This window comes from Protomyctophum bolini (genome assembly GCF_963924005.1).
Source record: "Protomyctophum bolini genome assembly, chromosome: 8".
NCBI lineage: Eukaryota > Metazoa > Chordata > Actinopteri > Myctophiformes > Myctophidae > Protomyctophum > Protomyctophum bolini.
Window position 1 is genome coordinate 29,627,770 of NC_137869.1, and position 21,702 is coordinate 29,649,471.

The window sequence follows — 21,702 nt, forward strand, 5'->3', positions numbered from 1 at the left end:
GACAAAAACCAACAGAGTTTGTTGTAGCTGCCCCCCTTCCTTTCCTCCTCTGACTAACGCATGGCTTTGTCACTGTATCTGGAAGCAGACGGATGCAAGCGGGAAATATCTAACTATCTGTGACGAGTCAACTTGGGTCACACCCTTGTCTATACCCACGCTGCTTCCCTTGTGGCGAAAGAGACCAAAAAATGAAGGAAAATAATATACAATAATGGTTGTTCTGAACCATATCACAGCATTGTTCTTTATTGCCTGACCGTGTGAGGTTGGAAAAGCTGGGGAGAATGAGTGTACCCGTGACTCAAAGATGAAGAGATAGAGGGGCAGAGATGGAATCTGATGGAAGCGGGAGAATGAGAGGAGAGCAGGCAAGAAGGTTGTTTACTGATAGTACTGCTAGGGAGATTTAACTTGCATCAGTTTACGACAAAAATTGAGCTGCCAGTGATTTACATTTATGAAGGTTGTGGAAAATAATGTGCACTTATTGAGTGTGCGCGTGCGTGACGTGTGTGTGTGTGTGTGTGTGTGTGTGTGTGTGTGTGTGTGTGTGTGTGTGTATACAATACGTCTGTCTTTTTCTTGGGAGTGTACATGTGGGCCTGTAGATGAGAGTGTGTAAAACAGCTCAATGCAGTTGGTCAATATGTTTCTTTTTCCAGTCCTGCATCCTTTACCTAGCTTATCAAGATGCTAGTTAATCACCTAGAAGGACACTACTGGAAATCATTGGAGAGTAATTGTATTGGGGATTTGGGAGTAGAAGAAATAGAAAAATGACTGAGTCTGCCTTTTGGTCAATATGAAAGCATCCTCCCCCTTTTAGAGCACATAGGCCTTTTTTATTGTCCCCTATGCTATTGAAATGAAGGCTTTTATATTCATGTAGCTAAAGAGAGACAGCCTCAGCTCTTTAGAATGGTAATACATGCCATTCTGTTACCTAAATGAGAGCTACAGACATTAATGCACCACTGAATGTGTAAATAAATCAAATTGTGTAGGGAATGCAAGACAATGCGCATCCAAAGGGCCTATTGAGTTCCTACTCATGTAAATCCTATCCTTGAAAATTGCATTAATAAGCTGATGAGGGAGTATTTTTGCACCTGTGTAATCCCTTTTGTGATGCTTATAGACACAGTGGGTGGGGGATGCTGGGATGGGTGGAGAGAATCAAGGTGTGTTGTTCAAGCAATTGAGAGATGGATTTTGCAGAGGATTTTGCTCCTATTGTGTGTGTGTGTGTGTGTGTGTGTGTGTGTGTGTGTGTGTGAGAGAGAGAGAGAGTGCGTGCTTGCAAGCGTATGTGCGCTCATTTGTGAGTATACATGTGCGCAGTGTGCTGCCATGCATTTTCTGATGCATCTGTGCCTTTGTGCATTCCCCAATTCTGCAGCCAGGGAGTCTTGTGTTCCTATCTTTGAATCGTGACCATCATTGTTTTCCATTCCCTAGCGGTGACAAGCCTTTGTGATTCAAGTAGCAGGCATCGTGACTAGATGAGCTAACATGTGGGAGGATGGAGGCCAAGAAGATCACAATTCATGTATCAAATTCCCCCCACCCCCCGATTGGAGTCTACCGAAGCCAATTAAGGAACACTACCATGGGGTGGGGGGAGGCTTCTGGCACCACAGACTCCAAAGATGGTAGTCGATAAGATACAATCTGGAGAAAGATGCAAAATGCGTACTATTTTCTCCCTCTGATTTCTGACTTCCACTTTACTTCAATTAACTTTTGTTAATTTAATTTTTTTGTTTGTTTCAATGTGTCTACACATTTCTGGCTAGGTGTAAAAGAAGATTGAAAAATATCCCACCATCATAGGGTAGAATGCAGTAATCACTGTAATGATTTGTGCATTGATGGAGTGTTCATGACAGAGTGAGCAGCAGGCAATAGAAAGAGAAGGGGAAAGAGGCGATTAATTTAAGTAGTTGACTTTGCTGTAGCTCAAGAGACAGAGCTAACTCAAGATGACTGGTTGGTTTAGACTCTAGACTCTAAACCAACCAGCCATCTTGAGTTAGGTCTGTTTCAAGTGTTCTGAACAGTTCAGAGGGTTTGTGTGGGTGACAAAGTTCAGAGCAGTTGGTCAGTACGTTCATCGGCACAGTTGGACAGGAGAGGTGGGGAGTGGGCTTTCACAGGAACCCGATCTCTATGAACTTTGCCATTCTGGTCTCTCTTTTCACTCAGCTGATCAAATTCAGTGATGGCCAGCTGCCGCTGGTCCTCCTTTGCTTCTCTGGCCCACTCCATTTCTTATCGGGCAGTGTTACAGGCAGCTATCGCTCTGACTGGGCCTTTGAAGATCAAGCAGCGCACTTTTAGGATTTGAGGCATGGTGCAAGTCATTGATTTTTTGTTCACCTTCCTCTTCTCTTTTGAGAGCCTATTGCATCTTTAGCCAGTGTGTGTCCATACAGAGACTTTATCAATGGCGTCCCGGTGCGATCAAAACATCTAGGTCGACAGGCAGGTTAATAAGTGAGGCTTTTGAACTCTCCTTTCACCTGGCTATTTGATGGGAGAGCAGCTGCATCGGAGCCAGAATATGGCTGGAGGAGACTGAAGCCTCTCCTCCTTCTATGCTGCCCTTCAATCCTCCATCCTCTTTTCCCCAGCACAAAGCCGCTCAGTTGGTCATGAATGTCAGCTCAGTGCTGCTTCCAGCCCTCTGGCTCTCTCTAAACTCCCCCCCCCTCTCTCTTTCCTCTCCCTCTACTTGCTTGAGCTTCTCTTCTCACCATCTCTTCCTCCCTCTCTCCTTATCTTTCACCCTCTCTCCGTTAGTTCGCTTAGTGTGCAAAGGAAGAACGACTGCAAATGAGTTCCTTGAACCACAGGGACCCCAATAAATAAAACTGTCAGCTATAGATGTGTGTGTGTGTGTGTGTGTGTGTGTGGGGGGGGGGGGGGGGGCTGTAGAAGGAGCCAGAGGCGCACTCTCACTGAATATTTCATCACCCACCGCCACTGCCACTACTCTGACACCCTACCCGTATCTCCCACATCCCCCATCCCCCTCAACGCCATCGCTCTCTCCCCCTCCACTGCTATCATCCTCCTGCCTCTCCTCCATCCTTGCTCCACACACTTCATCCCTCGGCCGCCACCTTATCATATTCTCCCCCGTCACTGCATAGCAACCAAAGGCTGCTGCCGCTAACAAAATGCCACACCGCTCCCCGGCAATCAAAACAAAATGGTAGATACTAGATAGGAATGGCTTGGAGGTCCTGTTGACAGAGGGGCATTCTCGGCCCTCTGAATGGCCGTTTCGGTTGCAATGTTGCCTGTGTTTCCGATGGAATATAATCCCCTTTTAACGCGACGGCTGTGTTTGGGAACAAATGCACACCTTGTTCTTGCGGTGTGTGACCTCTTCTCCACCTCCTCTCTCACCACATACCGGCGGTGCTGCGTCAGGAGGAGAACAATGAAGGGCCGGCCTCTCTCCGTCCGTCTTAAGGCAACAAAACTGGGGCCCTCTCCGCTCCCCTGGTTGCTCTCTCCCCCTGCATGCTCAAATCGCCCCAGATGGCCCCGGGGTTGCCGATGTAAAAGGCTTGGAATTTGCCATGGAATGATGAGGAGAGAGAGAGGAGGTGGAGTATGAGGAGGAGGTGCTGTACATTCAAACACAAGTGGAGAGGCTCTCTTTTGTTTGCCTGTGATATTCCAGAAAAGCCCTGTGTGCTGTTCATCCTGACGTCAACGCTATAGCTGGCCACATTGGCTGCCTTGGCTATGCTCCTGAGAGCAGACAGGCATGTTTGGACTGGAGCTGAGCTGCTAGCCGGGACCTCTGGGAATCGTCCGCTAGCCAGCTTTCCAGCTCCTGAGCACCCCCACCACCCCCCACACACACCACACATATACCCCCCCACCCGCCTCTCTCTTTCACACAGTCTCTCTCTCTTTCCGTCTGGGAGAGGCTTGCTGTTGTTACACGATCACTCTAGCCAATCTAGCCTCTGGCAGGCAGGCCTATCATCGTCCGTGTCCTCCCTTCCCTCAGGAAACAGGGCCTATTTCAGGTGTTCCACTCCACAGCCCCCGGCTCTCGGCTGCACAAGCTGTCCTCCCTCCTCCTCTTCTGTCTTGGGTGTCGGCCGGGAAACGACATGTCAGGAGAAACTGATGTGGGCCTTCGTTTGCAGGACTGGAATTCCACACCTGAGGGCTTATTTGGGGTTCTTTGTGTGTGTGTGTGTGTGTGTGTGTGTGTGTGTGTGTGTGACCGATCCTGTGGAAAAGGGTTAAGCCGGATGATTTATACTTAGTTGGTGCGCCTCTGTCACACCCCTAAAATAGCCAATTGATGTTGATCGGCTATTTTCGTTGTGTGTGACGTGTGTTCGGCATAAATCAGGCTTTTAACTTAGACAGCTGTCAAACCTTTTCTCCCTTGAGTGAAGTACTGTATGGATATCAGAATCCATTTGGTGTTTCTGGGGTTTCTTACCGTTGGAACCTTTGGTGTGTGTGGATCTTCTGTGCACATTTTAGCACATAATATGTAGCCTACAGTTACTTTGTGTGTGTCTGTGAAACAACAGTAAGTGGGTTTTGGGTGAGAAACTTCAACAATCGGCCATATTGTATGAGTCAACATCTCAGATGCCAAGAGACCAGAGTGACAAAACCCACGGTAGGGGTTGGGGGTGGGGGGGGGGGCACGACTGAGAGAGGGATGGTAGAGGGAGATAATAGCTTGGGGGGAAGGGAATCATGAGGGAGGAAGCTTGCCGATCTGCCAGTGTAATTTGAGGTTTGATGTGCAGTGTTGGGAGCTCAGTAGGAGTACATGAATTTCATCTTGGTGGTTTTGAATAATCCACACTAGTCATTAAAGGGTAATCAAGAGGCCTCTCATCTCTCTCTCACTCTCCCCCTCTCTCTTTGTCTTTGTTTCCAGTCACCACACTCTTGTTTTCTCCATTTATTTTGCCCCAGGCACATCAAATAGTGATGTGTCAGTGCTTCCTCTTAACATACACTCGCAGACACACACACACTCACACACACACACACCCGCACCATAGCTCATCTCTGCTGGCTTCCCCGTGTGGTTTTTAGGTTAGTCCTTCCCAGATTAATGTAGCAAGAGAGTGGCGACACTAGCGTTGACTGCCATTGTGACAATGGAATGCGGAAGTGCTCATTCTATCTCAATGGAATAGTTCCAATGTTTGGAACTATAGTCCATAGAATCGAGATCAAAGCGTGTCGTCACTCTTTTACCAGATTACTCTGGTCCTTCCCATAACCAAACACTGGGCTGCCAGTAGGCCCCTTCGGGGGCCTCTGGCTTTGTGTGTGCAATGGGGCAAACTGCCAACCCATTCTGCTGACAGCTGTCAATCAGCAACCCCTCCAGCCGCCCACCACGCACGCACAGACACATACATACATACACACACACACACACACACACACACACACACACACACACACACACACACACACACACACACACACACACACACACACACACACACACACACACATTAGTGTTGACTCACAGATGACCTTTTAGTGCATGGACTTTCCTAGAGCCATCTCATCCCGCGCTCCTGCTCTGCTCTGCTCCGCCTCACTTCACACCCTGCCCTAGCTCAATGTGAGCGCCATGTTCCTGGGCTGTCGACTTTATTGTTTCACCACGCCAGGCTAATCATGGCGGGCGTCGACTGTATCAACAAGCCGTTGGCCCGTGAGTTTACACAGCGACAAGCCCGCGGTTCTGTTAAGCCCCTGGTAATTTTTGTCCCTTTGATGTTTGTTTTCTCTTTGTTTTCTCCTTTTTAAACGAGCATAGTTTAGTCGTTTTTCTCTTTTGTTTTTAGCTATTGTTTTAAGTGTTGTGATGCACCCACCAAGCAACACCACCCTCCCCTCCCTCCCCCACCTTATCTTCCAATCAGTCTCCCCCACCCCGTCTCTCTCTCTCTTCTCTTTTCCAAGGCGTGTCAATACCGATGTGCAAAGGTCACCCTGGCTGCAGAGAGGCAGCGGTCGATATAGAAAAATAAATAAGCAGAGGAAAAGGGAGAGAAGTGATGGAGGGTATAACCTGGAGATTCACAGGGTTAACTATAGGCCACCACCATGCAAGCACACTCCAAAAGGCTATAGGGGTCTGCGGGGGGGGGGGTGGCAACCTCTATTTTCTTCTGCTCTTTTCCTTCTTCTTATACTTTTCTTTGTCTCTTGTCATTCAACCTTCTCTGCTCTAGCTCTCTCCCTCCCTTCTGTCTTTGGCCTCTACGCAATCTCCCACCCCTCCCTCCCTCCCACAGAACGGACTGAAAACACACTGGCGACACAGGGTGTTGAAACCTTGTTGGAGGAAGGGGTCTCACTTTCGTGCCGGGGCCAAGTACTGACGTTTCTCTGTTGCATGTGTTTGGGAAGAACCTGAGATATCACCCTCGGGACCCCACGCAGTAAAACTCCTCAGTGTGAAATGGACCACTTGGGTCCATTTTGTTACACTGTCAGGGTTAAATTAACATGGAGGATTTTACTGTGCTTAAACTTTTTGACCCCTCAATACTTCTTTCTGGAACACACACGCGCGCGCGCGTGTGCACAGTTGCACACACACACACACACACACACACACACACACACACACACACACACACACACACACACAAACAGCCCCAGGCATCCGAGGGAGGTTAAGGGATGAGGGGGACAAGAGCAGTTTTGTTGTCTAGTGTGTCTGTGTGTGTGTCCTCCCGCCAAGTCGTGACAACTCCTCCATGCTGTGTGTGTGTGTGTGTGTGTGTGTGTGTGTGTGTGTGTGTGTGCGTGTGCACTGTGTGTGTGTGTGTGTGTGTGTGTGTGTGTGTGTGTGTGTGTCCAGGCCACGGATGGGTCAGTCAGGGCCTCCACACTTGGCTCCAATCACCATTCACAGGGCTCCAAAAATGGGCAGCCCTTCCAGATCCGCCATGGGCCTGAGGACAATCAGCCATTCTGTATGTGAGAGGCAGGCGGGGTGTATTTCCTGGACACTGGGCTGATTTTTCAGGCCCGCCGCCAGACAGAAGGGTGGCTTTTGTCTCTGTGCTGAATGGCACCGCAGACTAAGAACTGACTAAGGGCCAGTGGGAAGCTAGGAGGAGTGGGCAGTGTGTGTGAGTGTGTGTGTGTGTGTGTGTGTGTGTGTGTGTGTGTGTGTGTGTGTGTGTGTTTTTTGTTTTTCAAATGGGTCTCTTCATCCACACCCCCAGCAGATGTGAAGAGGCCTGTGTTGGAGAATGGTGATTGATTGCAGGATGGGCTACTGTGTTAAGTCTCTCCATTTCAGCTCAATGCAATGTCTTAACGGCCATCCAAGATGGACTGATTATTTCAAAGCCACCATGCGTAGGACATTTTCTTCATTCGAAAGGATTTCACATCAATGCTATTAGACTACATTGATTTTTGCAGAAATCACTGCAAAACAAGGGTGATTTTGCAACCGAGTGTATATTGCATACTTTTAGACAAAGCTATTTTCATGTGTGGTTCAAGTACTCAACACCGTTTACTGTCTCCTCTCCGCAGGTCAGTGACTTCCTGTCCGGCCGCTCTCCCCTCACCCTCGCGCTGCGCGTGGGCGATCACATGATGTTCGTCCAGCTCCAGTTGGCGGCGCAGCAGTCCGGCGGTCCACAGCTGCAGCACAGACACCTCATCACCCGGGGCAACGCCACAGACACCGGCGCCGTGGGACAGCCCGGCGGGCAGCCCCGCGTACCCAACCCTCACCCACACTCCCATCACCCCCACAGCCACCCCAACAACCCCAACATGTCTCAGCCTCACCCGGTACCCTCCCCTGCCTCCTCCCCCTCCTTCCCTCTACCCTCCACGCACCAGCCACTCCCTCCCATGTACCACCACTCGCCCTCCTCCTCTGGTCACTGTAGCCCCCCTACCCCTCCACCTCCTCCGCCGCCGACGCACTCCCCTCGGCCGTCCCACGTGCCCGGGGGCATGTTCCGCTCCCCTCTCCACCAACACCACCATCACCACCACCATCACCACAGCCAGCAGCAGCCTTCCTCAGGCCAGCCCAGCCCCCAGAGCGGCCAGGCCAGCCCCGCGGGCCCTGCCCCCTGCCCTGAGGTAAGCACTCTCACTGTAGATGTCATCAGTTCAGTGTTAGTGATTTGAGCATGACTGTAAATACAACCCAGGCTAGGGATTTGATTCCTCCTGGAGCTACTTGTTGCGTTCGTGCACCGTGAAGTGCTTTTGATAATAGTGAAGCTAAAAGGCATATTCAAGGTTATGTTAAAATTGTACTGCAATAACCAACGTCATCACGTCCACTGACGAGAGTATGTAGCCATCTCATGAATGAGGCGAGGAGGGGACGGGGTATAGTGGCCTTTTGACCCGTGGGTCTCATGTGCACAGCTAAATCATCTTCCATTAGACTGATTAGATTAGTGTGATATCCTAGCAGCGTGAGGGCGAAACCCATGCTTTGCTCATGTCTCAGCAGACGTCTGCTTTCAAGGCACGCCGTGCTCCAAATAATTACTCATCACAGCAGTGCAAGTCTTGAAACCCATACGCAATCACGAACAGAAAGCACAAACCACGAAGATGAAGGATATTATGCATCCTTCTGTGACCTCATCCAGGGCGATGGAATTAAAAGGGTAGAAAAGAGAGGGACGGAGAGATTGAGAAAGAAAAGCAAGTAAAGATGACAGAGGGTGAGCCAGAGTTAATGAGTTGAAGTTGGTTACCTCGTCTCATCGATGATTAACTTCCACTCCAGCATGCAAGAGTGCTGTCTCTAGATGGGGTCCACTTACACACACACACACACACACACACACACACACACACACATTTCTTTCCACCACATAATATTGCTGTTTACTCGCTTCCCTCCCAGCTCAAAGCTGAACCATAACCAGATGTCAATAGACATTGTGGGTTCATAACAAAATTGATGGCAAAACAATCCAAAGGAGTAGTGAGAAAAAATGTAAACGGCCATCCCTTGTGTGGCTCTCACAGTACTGACACACACACACACACACACACACACACACACACACACACACACATAAACATACACACCTGTGTGTGGTTTTGGATTTCACTTTCAGTTCTCGGTAGAGTGATCCTAGTTAAAGTAAGCCACACTGGCCAGCGGCCAGTATGCCTGGCTGGATCATCTCAGTTTGTCTTTCGACCAGAGGTGCCATTTGGGATTACAGGGGACGGCAATGGCCAAATTCAGTTATTTTATGTATATTTTCTCTACCTGTGAACATGTTTTACTGATAAATCAGATTTTAGTTTGATGAAGAAAAAAAAAAGCTATATGGTTACTGAAAAGAAAACATCTTTTCAGTAACCATATAGCTTTTTTTCTATAAGATGTATAAGCTCATGATGCAAGGCATTGTGAACTTGTAGATCTGCTATTTTTTAAATCGGGTTGGGGGGTGGGGGGCTAAATAAGCTAGGAATCACATAGCAGCAAGCTATACTGAACTTTTTGCTACTAGTCATTTCAGAAATGTCGCTCTTCAACCTTTACCATTCAGCTTTACCAATGTAGTTATAGCACTCCGAGGTTACTTAAAACGCACGACAGCCTATTTACAACATGGCATGCAAACACGATAGGTCAAAATAAAGTTTGCAACCGCTCGCATTTCAAAACATGTTAAAACATGTGCATGCTGTGTGTTATCCTGCTGCCAAATTTGTATGTGTACACGGTATGTGTTACAGTCAATGAAACACATACAGACTACAGAGATATACAGTATGTTACCATGTTTCATCCCTCAACATACGTTTGTTGAAAGGCTCACGTTGTCTCTGTGTATTCTCCACCAGGCAAGCTGCAGCACCAAGAGCTCCAGTGGTGGGACTAGCCCCTCTGCTCGCTCCCGCAAGCCTGGCGCCATCATTGAGAGCTTTGTCAACCATGCTCCTGGAGTCTTCTCAGGGACCTTTTCGGGTAAGAGGGAAATGTTTAAGCTCAAGCCCAAAAGAAAACTTTGCAGACGTTTCCCCGGGACCCAAACTATTGAAAATAGCAGATCTACAAGCTCCCAACAACGCGTCAATTCGCACCATGTTGGGAATGGAAATTTCAGTTCTATACTATTTCAATGGGGGATAGTGAGCTTCTAATCTATAATAACTATTATTTTATTATGTGTCATTCATTATATTTTATTATATCTTATTATAAGTCCCCTCTCTCTATCTTTTTCAGGCACTTTGCACCCAAACTGCCAGGACAGCAGTGGGCGTCCCAGACGAGACATTGGCACCATCCTGCAGATCCTCAATGATCTTCTGAGCGCCACACGCCACTACCAGGGCGTACCCCCCTCCCTCACCCAGCTCCGCTACCAGACCCAGTGCGGTTCACCCGCCTCCCCGTCGCCCCCACCGTCGCCCCCGGCTGCAAGCATGGCGGGCCTCTCTGCCAAAGCTACCTCGGTGCCCGCCAGTGGCCCCAGCACCCCCCCGCCGGCCCTGCATCCACTGGTGCAGTGCCAGAGTCAGATACGCATGTGTAAACCGCCTGGTGAGTGACCAAACTCATGTCATGTACACAAACACACAGTGCTTTGTGAAAATCTTAATCTCAGCCGATTTTCAAGTCTGTGTGTGAAATTTAGCTTGTCACCATATTTGAATGAGCGTTGTGGCCTCTGGGCAGATTCATCGTGCAGCTTTTGTTTTCCAGTTTCTCTTCACATAATAATGATCCTGGTCAGTTTATCAGTCCTGTTATGAGGAGGTTTTTGCTCCATGGCGTTGTTGAAACTTAACAATTATAGATTCAACCCTGACTGGGAGGCTACCTTTGGGGTTAGTTAGAAGCACCTGAGAGGAAGAAGGGATGTGGACGCTCCTCTCCAGTCATTTAGCAATAACTTCTCCAGACCTGTTCAGGCTTCACTTGTCAGACAGCAGTGGAGAATGGCTTTGTGTGTCTATGTAGCGAGGAGATAGGTTTACCCCTTCAAGTCTGGGCTGGGTTGTGTTTGCATTAGATCACAGGATGTCGCTCATTTAACTTACCCCTTGAAGCTGGGTCTGAGGCTGGTTGGACTGGGCCTATGTAGGCCCAGGGGCAGGGCAGGGACATGGGGCTGGTTGGACTGGGTCTATATAGGCCCAGGGGCAGGGACATGGGGCTGGAAGAAAGCTTGTGTGACTAAAGGGACTAAAGCCAACGTTCCCTCGTCAGGCACAGGATGTTGAGAGTGTCAGACAGATGTCCAGTACTGATAACATTCAGTGTAAAGTTAGACCATCTGTGTCAGAGAGACAAACCGTATTGTGCTGTGCTTACTGCTTTAGTGCTTCCCTATCTTTCGTAAAGGAAATTGAGCAATTCTTCTGTGAGCAGCTGATAATTTGCATGGCTAGATTGAGAAGGAAGATCATTGAAGCTATTTAATGTTTATGTTTAAAAAATGAGAAATGTACACCTATAGTCTGTGTACTACTCTGTTGTTTTTCTGGCTGTGTCCAACACATTGTGACAAATTATATATATATATATATATATATATATATATATATATATATATATATTGCATGTATTACGGCGCGATAGCGGTAGGAACTGAACAAAGGCTTAGTGAGAATGTGCGAGGTTCCTCTGCATTACCCCATGTGCCCTTAGAAGTGTTCACTGAACAGTTGGAATAACACAGGCTTATTTTCCTAACTCAGGGAAGACCCTTCCTTTGTGGCCCCCGCCCGCTCTCTCTGTCCTTCCCTTCCCTCTCTCGTTCTCTCTCCTGTCCCTCGCCTCCATCTGCGCTCAGCGAACCATGGCTGCTGTTCCTGATGTTGGTGTTGTTCTTCATCTGTAAAAGCCATCCTTCTCTGCTCTCTCTCCCAATACACTGCTCTGCCTTTCCACGTCTGTGATGTGCATCAATACTTTATCTGTGTCCATTTGTCCTTTAAATAGATCAAATTATTCAGAAATGCTGCACTGAAAGAATTTGCATTGTGTGGTGGAGAGGGCAGAGAGAGGAAGGAGGGGGAGGGAGTTTAAAACCGCAACACTAAGCCTCCATTCATTCCATGGGTGTTTATATCCGGTCCATCAGTCGACCAACTGCCCACTGATTAACCAGGGCTTCCAGTGGCGAATAATAAAATAAAAATAAAAAACAGAAGAGGCTAAAGAATCGAGGCGATTCTTTAGCCGCTTCTGTTTTTTATTTTGAATGGCCTTTTTTGACATTTCTGTGCCAGTTCAAATTGCCGTCCACAATGCATACTTGGGTAATGCAGAATGGGTAATGTGAATGGGTAACCTGACCATTATTTGAGTACAGCTCAGCTCACGGGACAATGAATGAGCTTGTCTTTTTGCGTGGAGAAAGTTATATGGCCGCTGGTCTCCCTTGAGTCCGTTCTGCTTTTTTCCGCGAGGGACTCGCTAGGAAACCGATGACTCAGCGCTGTGAGTTGTTCTTATCAGGCAACACCTGGTGGAAGACTTACTGGGTTTAACACCGCAAGCTTAACTCCACTTCGCAGAAACCCGCTTCCATTCAAATAACAGGAATAACCTGTGCTTGCCAAAGAGAAGTGTCTGTCTCGGTTTGTGTATGAGTGAGTATTAATGCGTCTACCTCAGGTTGAAACAGCCTCTTGAAAATGTCACATAGCTTGGCGGTCTCTTGAGAGCCTTTACCCTTTCCACTGCAAGTTCATGTGTGAAGGTTAGAAGACAAGCATGAATAAAAAAGCATGGAAACATACTCTCTCTCTCTCTCTCTCTCTCTCTCTCTCTCTCTCGCATGTGCATACACACACATACACACTTGGTTAAAGGCTAGGAAAGTAGCTTGGTTTCATGGGCCGGGTGCATAATATTGCTGAGTACAGGGCTTTGTCAGCCCAGGAGCAGCATTGGATTTGAACAGGAGGGCTTTGGGACGGCCTGGCAAGTTAATTGTTTGCCGAATTCCTTTGCAGAGTGTAGTGGACCTCCATGCCCCCCCTTCTTTCATTCCAACCCCCTGCCCGGCCAAACACATTGTTTGGGGACCAGGGAATTGGGCTGTGTACAGGGCACCAGGCTGCGCCATTGTGGGGCAGGGGAGGGGAGGGCTATGGGATTAGGTCTCTACCTTTTAGACCCAACCCCATTGCAGCTGCTTAGTTCAACACAAGCATGCAGAGAGGGGACAAACTGAAAGGCGAATAAAAGGGGCTGCTTTTTTCTCTTTTTTTGCCTGCACTCCCCTCCCTTTCTTGTGTTCTTCCACACTGTCTACCACCCTGGCCTCCCTCCCTCCCTTCCGCTCTCTATCTGTCAGGTCAGGTTAGCTAAGTACTGGCTGGGGCTAAACAAGCCAGAGAAGAGGGGATAGAGGGTGGGAGGGAGAAAGTGTGAGTAAGTTGGGCAGTGAGAGGCATGGTGCTGGAGGAAGATCACGTACCCTGAGCCTTCAGCCTCATCATGTCCTGTGTTTAAGCCTTGACCTGTCGGGCCAGGGCACCATGCATTATACATGTGCAAGTGTCTGTCATCAGGCATGTACGGTTACTGTGACCAGTGACACACGCACGCACAGTCGCACACACACACACACACACACACACACACACACACACACACGCACACACACACACACACACACACACACATACACACGCAGAGACATGACTGAGGCAATGCCCCAGTGACGCAATACAGTGCAGAGCTATCGCAAAGCCAGCCAAGCACATCAGGTGCCCTTTCATTGTCGACAAGGAGAAAGAGGGTGAGAGAGAGAATGCAAATTAAGTCTAAAAGTCATTGAAGAGCTTGTCTCCCTGCAGGGCTGTCGATGCCCTTTCACTGGCTGTCAAAATGCTCCCGTTAGCCCTGCTTTGATTGGTTCCTTCGGTTCCTGTCCAATATGCTGCCCGTTGTTCGATTGGACAGCTCATATAGGTCTCGTCTTTGATTGGTTGGTTCAGTATAGCTTGCTGTGATTCCTAGCTTATTTACCCCCCCCCCCCAACCGAAGCTCCTAAAGACTATGGAGGTATAGGTTAAAGTTAAACATGTGTTCAGATATGTGGTGAAAAGCTCCTTCAGCCGGTTCTACTACAGCATGTGAACCAGTCTTAACAAAAGGGAGCCAGAGGCGCTCGGCTGAATGGCTCTGAAAATCTCCCTCATCACATTTGTGAATGTCACGTTGTGATCTGAAATAAATGGATATATTATAAGGGCATGGTCCATGTTCAGTGGTTGGGGGGGGGGCAATTTCACGTAATTGTTGAATGTTACAGGGAAATTCTCACCCTATTCATTCACTGACACGTTGAATAGAATGTAGGCAGAGGACGGAATATAAAGAGCTTAGAATACTAGTGGAAATCAAGGCAGGATTTGCTGCAGTGTAATTTTCTCTTCTTGTCCCCCCTCCCTCTATCTCTCTCTCTCTCCCCCTCTCTCACCATCTATCTCTAACTACGCTCCTCCCTCTTCTCCCTCGATGCTGAGCAAACACAATGTTCTCTCTGCGAGATCACAAGACTTATCAAGGCAAACAAACAAACAACAGCACTAAGACAACTGCTAATGAAGGCCAATCTTTAGGCAATCAATATGAGGAGAAGCTCCTTTAATCTCCCTCCGCATGCCGTACACTGAAGCCCCCCGCCCCTCTCCCCTGCTGTCCTCCCTCCCTCCTTCCCTCGATCCCTCCCTTCCCCTCTCTGCTGCCCTCTTTCCTTCCTTCCTTCCTTCCATCCTTCTCTCTGAGCCCTCTGCGTGTTGCTGAGCTGGGCTTCAGAAGGCCAGGCAAACTGAGTGATGCATTGATTATTCATAGACCCCCTCTCTCAGACACATGCACATATTTACTTGAGTTTATGTTTATGCACTTATGTTTTGTTAAGAGATGAAGAGAGATGTGGATGGAAATCTTTCCAAGCTACATTGGGTAGAGTTTGGGCAAGAACAGAGGCAGTTAGATGTACAATAGAAGAAGAATTCGGGTGATTTGCAGTCTGTAACCTTCTAATAAAATGAGTAATGTTAGGTCCTCCTCTTGCCTTGCTTGAGTGTTGTAATCTGTAGATATCTATAGATGTCTTTCTCTACCTCTATTTCTGTCTCCCTCTTGCTTTTGAGGTCTCTGGGTTTACCATTTTAAGGTCAACTGTATAGCCAGGCGGTCAACTGTACAGCCAGGCGTGTGTGTGTGGGTGGGTGGGTGGGTGTGTGTGTGTGTGTGTGTGTGTGTGTGTGTGTGTTGTGTGCGTGTATAGTCTACCCTTCTTGGCAAACCCTAATAATAGCCCTACTGTCATAAACATAGTCTGGAGTGTCCCAGTGGCCAGCTGTGTCCGGCCCAGACACCAAGGTCTCCGGTAGTGACGCTGATGAATGACCATCACGTACACACACATACACTCCCTCCCACACACACACACACACACACACCCACATGCTTGTGTGCGTACAAACACATATGAGCACAGGTTTGGTCCAGCCCTAAACACATTCCCAAGGCTCCTGCCAAGCCAAAGGCCAAGAAGTCCCCACTGCACCACCAAACTGCTCTCCTACTGTGTGTGTGTGTGTGTGTGTGTGTGTGTGTGGTGTGTGTGTGTGTGTGTGTGTGCGCGTGTACGTGTGCGTGTGCGTGTGCATGTGCGTGCATGAGCGTGCATGAGTCTGTTTAGCAAGCACTGCCCAGGCCCCTGCCACTCCTCATCCAGATGACTCCAGCAGAAGTTTAAACCAATAACTGTGACTGAGTGAGCAACTCCAAAGTTGAACAGACATAGGCATAAAGAATTACAAAGAGAAAGACATTTTCGTTCTTATACGTATTTCCTGTGTGACGCCATCATGCTGGCCGCCTCGTGTAGTATTATCAGGGGAATGAATCCATGCGTTGTGTTCAGCCACGTTATGATTTAGCCAATGTGCAGTTGGGGGTTGGTTGGCCAAGGCAATAATTAAGTGTGTGTGTGTGTGTGTGTGTGTGTGGGGGGGGGGGGGGGGGGGGGGGTGTGAGATGCCAGTGCGAGGGCTTGGAAGAAGGAACAAAGCCCTGCAGCAGCAGCATGCACAGCCGTCATATGAAGCCGAGGCAGCAGAACAATAGCTCTAATGTAGGGAGAAAACCCCCCTGGTTTATGCCTCTATTCTCTGGAGATGACACGCTGCCCTCACACACAGCATCTGGGGGGAAAAAACAATGTGTCAAGAGGAGTGGATGTAGAGAGAGCAACTTTCCAGCAGTTTTCAATTTCTTGCATATGTGTGTGTGTGTGTGTGTGTGTGTGTGTGTGTGTGTGTGGCTGGCTCATAAGGCTCGTGTTTTCTCCCGTTAAATCAGTGCCCATCTATTCTATTCTCCAAAAGCAGCGTCAGGGCTGAGTGGAGGCTTGTTCGTTAGTATGCACCGACCAGACAGTGGTGAATATTTATAGCCCAGAGAATGGCTCTGCTCCGCTCAATCCTATAAGCAAATGAGGGAAAGAGGTAAATGAAGCCCACACGAGAGTCCAGCATTCATTCAGATGCGGGGGAAGAGTGGAGGAGGGCACAATCCTCTAACCCCCATCCTTTACCCCCCACCCCTGGGGGAGGAATTCCTTAACCCCCACCCCATGATCCTCCACTCCCTCATACTGCCCTACCTATATGTGTCTCTGGGGAGACATGGGGCAAGGGGGTGGGGAGGGGGGGGGGGTTGGAGGGTAGAATGAGGCTTGGAGAGGAGAGGTGGGGGTTGTTGGGTCAATGAGCTGGGAGCAGGAAGCCACAGCTATAAAAAGGGAGAAGAAAAAGGCAATCTCTCCCTCTCTTTTCTCTCTCTCTCTCTCTCTCTCTCTCTCTCTCTTCGCTTACAATTTCCATTCGCTTGCATTTTCTATTGAAAGCCAATAGCGTTGTCTTGTGCCTGAGATGGATGGCTGCACTAGAGTTAAGGTTTAATCAATAGGTCTTTTTAATTTGCCATCGATCCATGTTAAAAGCTACTGCGGCTGCTGCTGCCACTGTGTGTGTATGTGTTTGTGACTGCCTGTGTGTTCCCATGCACGCGCGCGCGTGTGTGTGCGCGCGTGCATGTATGCATGCACAATGCACATTCTGTACATGTTTTTGTTGGAATTCATGACCTGTGTGCGCCGTGCGTGCATGTTGTTATGTGCAGGAGAGGCAGAGATGGGGGCTGTGCTTTGGGTTATTGACATTCTAGCCCATTATTTAATTATTTCATTCCCAGACAGATACTAATGGAGCAAGCTAATAGATTGTGGTTGCTTTCCCTTCCTTCCAAGCTCCTGAATATACGTATAAATGGAATTAGGCTCGACATGGTCACTGTGAGCAGACATTCACAATGCTATGGAAGGCTGCTCCCTCGAGACAGGATTCTCTCATAGGCACATCAACAGCTAGAAATGCACTTAGTATCAAGTCTGGTCCTTTGGTGTGTCAGCTGCAGTTATGTTTGTGAGTGTAATAATAATGTGTGTTTAGGATTGTTGTTGGCCTTGGTTTAGGTTTTGAGTCCAGGCGGTTTCCTCCGCACAGTGACAAGGAGGTATAAAATCACACTCACATCACGTGTGAAGTGAGCGGTGCATTTTATCATGAGGTCACAGGGGGCGAAGTAGACATACACACAAAGCCACACGTTGGAGGAGCTGTTAGCGCCGCTCAGAAAACATGGCTACAGGCACTCCTCTGGGAGGTTCAACACAACATTCCAGTTTGACACTGTTTGCAGTTTGTACGGCCATTTGCATATCGCAGAGACCATGGGATTATTCCAACATGTGTGTTTGAGTCCTAGCATTATCATCAAGGCTGACAAGTCTTCCCTTACGTTGTGCTGAATGCACAAGTGTGCACACACGCATTACTAACATTACATGCTAAACTACTCATACTAACTACTTTACTTTACGTATATTTACTGTAAACTGCATGTCATGCCCTTGCAGGAAAGTATAGCGACAATAATGGAAAATGTCTGTGCTTACACGGCCACTGACTAACCATGGTTTCTCCTCTCCTCCTCTGTCCAGGTGACCGCCTGCGCCAGACGGAGAACCGTGCGACGCGCTGCAAGGTGGAGCGCCTGCAGCTGTTGATGCAGCAGAAGCGCCTGCGCAGGAAGGCCAGGAGGGACCAGCGCGCTCCCTACCAGTGGTTGCCCAACCGCAAGGCGGGGCGCAGCAACAGCAACAGCAGCATGTCCAGTGAGGGCTCCTCTCTGGACCTGGACTTTGATGACTCCGTGTGGAAGCCTGACGTCAAGGCCGACATGAAGTCAGAGTTTGTCATGGCCTGAGCCGGGCCGCTCCCACACCCAAGGTGGCTAGACTCGGAGAGGTGCAACGCATTGTGAGATTGATTTAGATACGGTGGCTGTGGATTTGGACTTGTAGGCGTCGTGAAAAGAGGAAATGGAAGTTGGCATAAAGGCTCTGGTGACGACCTGTCATCAGATGTAATGGCTCCCCACTGACTTTCTACCATTCTGTCCTTCACAGCTGACCTTGTGAAGATCAACAATAACATCAGAACCCTATTTTGATGCTTGTTTTTTTTTTTAAGGAATTTACTGGACTTAACAGTATACAAGACTCGTGATGTGCTTACAGAGACTGCAAATCACAATACTGCCCTATATGAGAGTAAATTAAACCTGAACTTGAGCATAGCAAAATGGGTGGGTGGTGGTGGTAAATTCCCCCCCCCCCTCCTCCTTAATTTTATTTTATTATTATTATGTTATTTCATTTTTATTTTGTTTTGTTTTGACTAAGGAGAACTCTGGACGGCAGAGGACTCACTGGACTAGTGAACAGGACAGGAGAGCCTTGCTGTTGTTACTTGTTTCCTAATCACATCAGTGTCAAACAGGTGGACTATTCCAATGGGCATTCTAAATGATCTATTAAAACACACACACACACACACACACACACACACACACACACACACACACACAGAACTCACACACACACAAATCAGAGTCCGTTGAAGAAGAACAACAAGAAGAAGAGAGAGAGAGAAAAAAAATAACTGTTACCTGGTTCTAGTTTTTTGTTTTGTTTTTCATTTTGAAATGTATTGTTGATTTTCCTAAACAAGAATATGTAGCATTGTTCACAAAGCATTCAGGTTTTCATAAAACAGTTCAAAGTAGTTGTTAATTTGCACATTTTCATGATTTACAACATGGTGAATGTGTGCAAGAAAAAGACGGGGCCTGACATCAGTCAGAAGAAAAGATTAATATGGAAGTCATCATGTTTTGATAGCAACCTCAGTGACATAGGGTATCGATAGGAATGATAAATGAATAAACAAAATGAATTAATATTAACAGAAAGTGCTTTAGAGGATTTTAAATTCTTTAAAATGTATATGAAAAAAAATCTATTTTTGCTTCTCTTCCTATCTGCTGTTTTCAGAAAGCAGCAGCCCTCTGTGGCTTAAGTCAAGTCATTGACAATTGACAAGTACATATAGTCATTCGATCATTCATTAGTTTAGTCATATATTAGGGCCATTTCACCACAGCAAAATATATGGAATAATTCCCATTCAGCCCATTTTGTGTCTTACAAGCCTGAATGGACTTGTTGAGGGTTTGTGTACATTCATGTGGTGATTGTTGTGGGTTTATGAGGGTGTGTGTAAGTGTGTGTGTGACTATAGTTTAAATTTATTTAGAGTATCCCAATGGCGCTTTTCGTCACAAATTCCCCCTGAATGTCACTGTACGATTAGCACATTAAATACATAACACACCAGTACACAGTAAAATCATCAGTGTCAATGTATACTTTGTATGTGTACAAATGTAACCAGAAGGACCTTTTCGGATCCATTCGGTTACATTTGTACAATCTCAGAGGTAAATGTACATTCTGGTTTTTACGGTGGACAAAACATCCATCTAAAGATGGCTCCGAGTTTCAGGCCCATTCAAGCCTAGAAAAACATCCACGAAATGTTCATTATCGGCAGACAGAGCAGTGGGGTCTGTACCCAGCATTATGATGTAGTGCCTCCACCAGTAGACTCACCTACATATCAGGTTAGGCCTTTCACAGTTTTGCTGCTAGACATGGGGACTTTGAAAAACAGCGGGAGGGAATCGTGACTTTGCATGCAAAAGTGTGAATTATACTGATCTTTTTTATTGTTGGAAGAAGAGAAAAAAAAAGAGAAACCGGTGCTGTGAGGGAGGAAATTAACAACATGCATGAATTTTTGTGAAGAAAAATAAACAACGCTGCTTTTGTTGGATAGGTTTTGTATTATTATTATTTCATTGTTAGAACAGCAGTGTCCTGCTAAAGTATTACACCGTAAAACCAAAACAGATGAAGTAAGACAGGACAACTATCTTGCTGAGCACTGAACATTCCTGCTCTGTGACGATGATGAAGTTGATCATGATGATGATGACTGACAATAATGGGCAAAGAGAAACTGACTCTACATCCTAGCCACAGGTTTTAGCCCCATGATTCTCAAGAACCCAGACAGCCTACTCACCATCTAGCAACCTTCCCTCCTCTCAGCCTGAAGAACATCCAAGGCACATGTGGACATACAAGCAGGGAAACAATGGACCAGTACTACACAGTACTTCCTGTCCTACCTAACCGTACTCTGGAGAAACATTTAATCTGACTGTCACTGTCTGATAGTTTGTCTGTTTGTCTGTGTACTGTATGTCTGTCTGATTGACCACCCTACTACAATTGCACTCCCAGAGATTGCAGTGAGAGATTACCTTTTTGGTGAACCTCATCTTTTTTTTAAGTGGCCTTACCTTTCACTAAAAATGAGACACTTGGGGACAATGCGGGGTGGGAATGTTTTGGTTTATAAACTTTCTGTGTATCGTTGTCAGGCGTGTTGTCATCAAGGCACCATTTTGTCACTGAGGACACTGGGCATCTCTTGTTTAGTGCTTTTAGCTGGTGGAGTCTCTATTATGTCAAGGCTTCTGTGCCTTAAAATGTTGCCCTTGCAGTGTCGGTGTCAGATTTAAGCTGAACAAATTGTTTCCATTTGATTGATATACAAGGCTGTAGTTGTCACATCCATGAAAGTTGTAGATTTTAGGGGTGAAGCTTGTTTGAGTGAACCGATAACTATTTAAAAGTCAGTGTTGCTCCTCAAATAATGTCTTTTCTCCCAATTCTCCATTGTGTTACCATGCTTGTTGGTCTCTGTTGCCGGAGCTCAGACCCCTCAAACTCCTCCCAGCCCTATGACTTTGTCCTGCCTCCAACAAGCTGCAAAAGTAATACATTTGCAAAACCCACGTATGTTTTTATTACATATGGCAACAAATGGCCCAGATTCTGAGTGGGGAGGTCCTCTGAGGACTCTAGACTACATGCACTTCCTGTTTCCCTGGATATGACATATTAAAGGACAAGTTACCTCCTATCCCTCCCAATTCTTTTGTATATGTATGGATTATACTCTATGTGTGCCTCACTTCTGTGTGAAATTCAAAAAGAAACAAAACAAAAAAGGTGATGGGGGACAATGGGACGTGGAGATTTAAAATGAGTAGTTTGGGTGGGGGGCATTACAGGAGAGGGGGGTAAAAGAGTATGTTGGTGAATTTCGGATCACATCATTTAAGTTGCCTGTTCTTTCTTGTAGCC

The 21,702-nt window shown here is 47.3% G+C and overlaps 1 protein-coding gene across 1 annotated transcript in view; it reads left to right on the forward strand.

Moving 5' to 3' along the window:
- Positions 1-21,488, forward strand: part of midn (midnolin) — a 29,603-nt gene extending 8,115 nt beyond the window's left edge. The window contains exons 5-8 of the mRNA XM_080770388.1: positions 7,579-8,142; positions 9,886-10,009; positions 10,271-10,588; positions 18,085-21,488. Of these exons, the coding sequence (XP_080626514.1) occupies positions 7,579-8,142; positions 9,886-10,009; positions 10,271-10,588; positions 18,085-18,350 (1,272 nt within the window). The 3' untranslated portion in view covers positions 18,351-21,488. The remainder of the gene's footprint in view (positions 1-7,578; positions 8,143-9,885; positions 10,010-10,270; positions 10,589-18,084) is intronic.
- Positions 21,489-21,702: the final 214 nt, after the last annotated feature.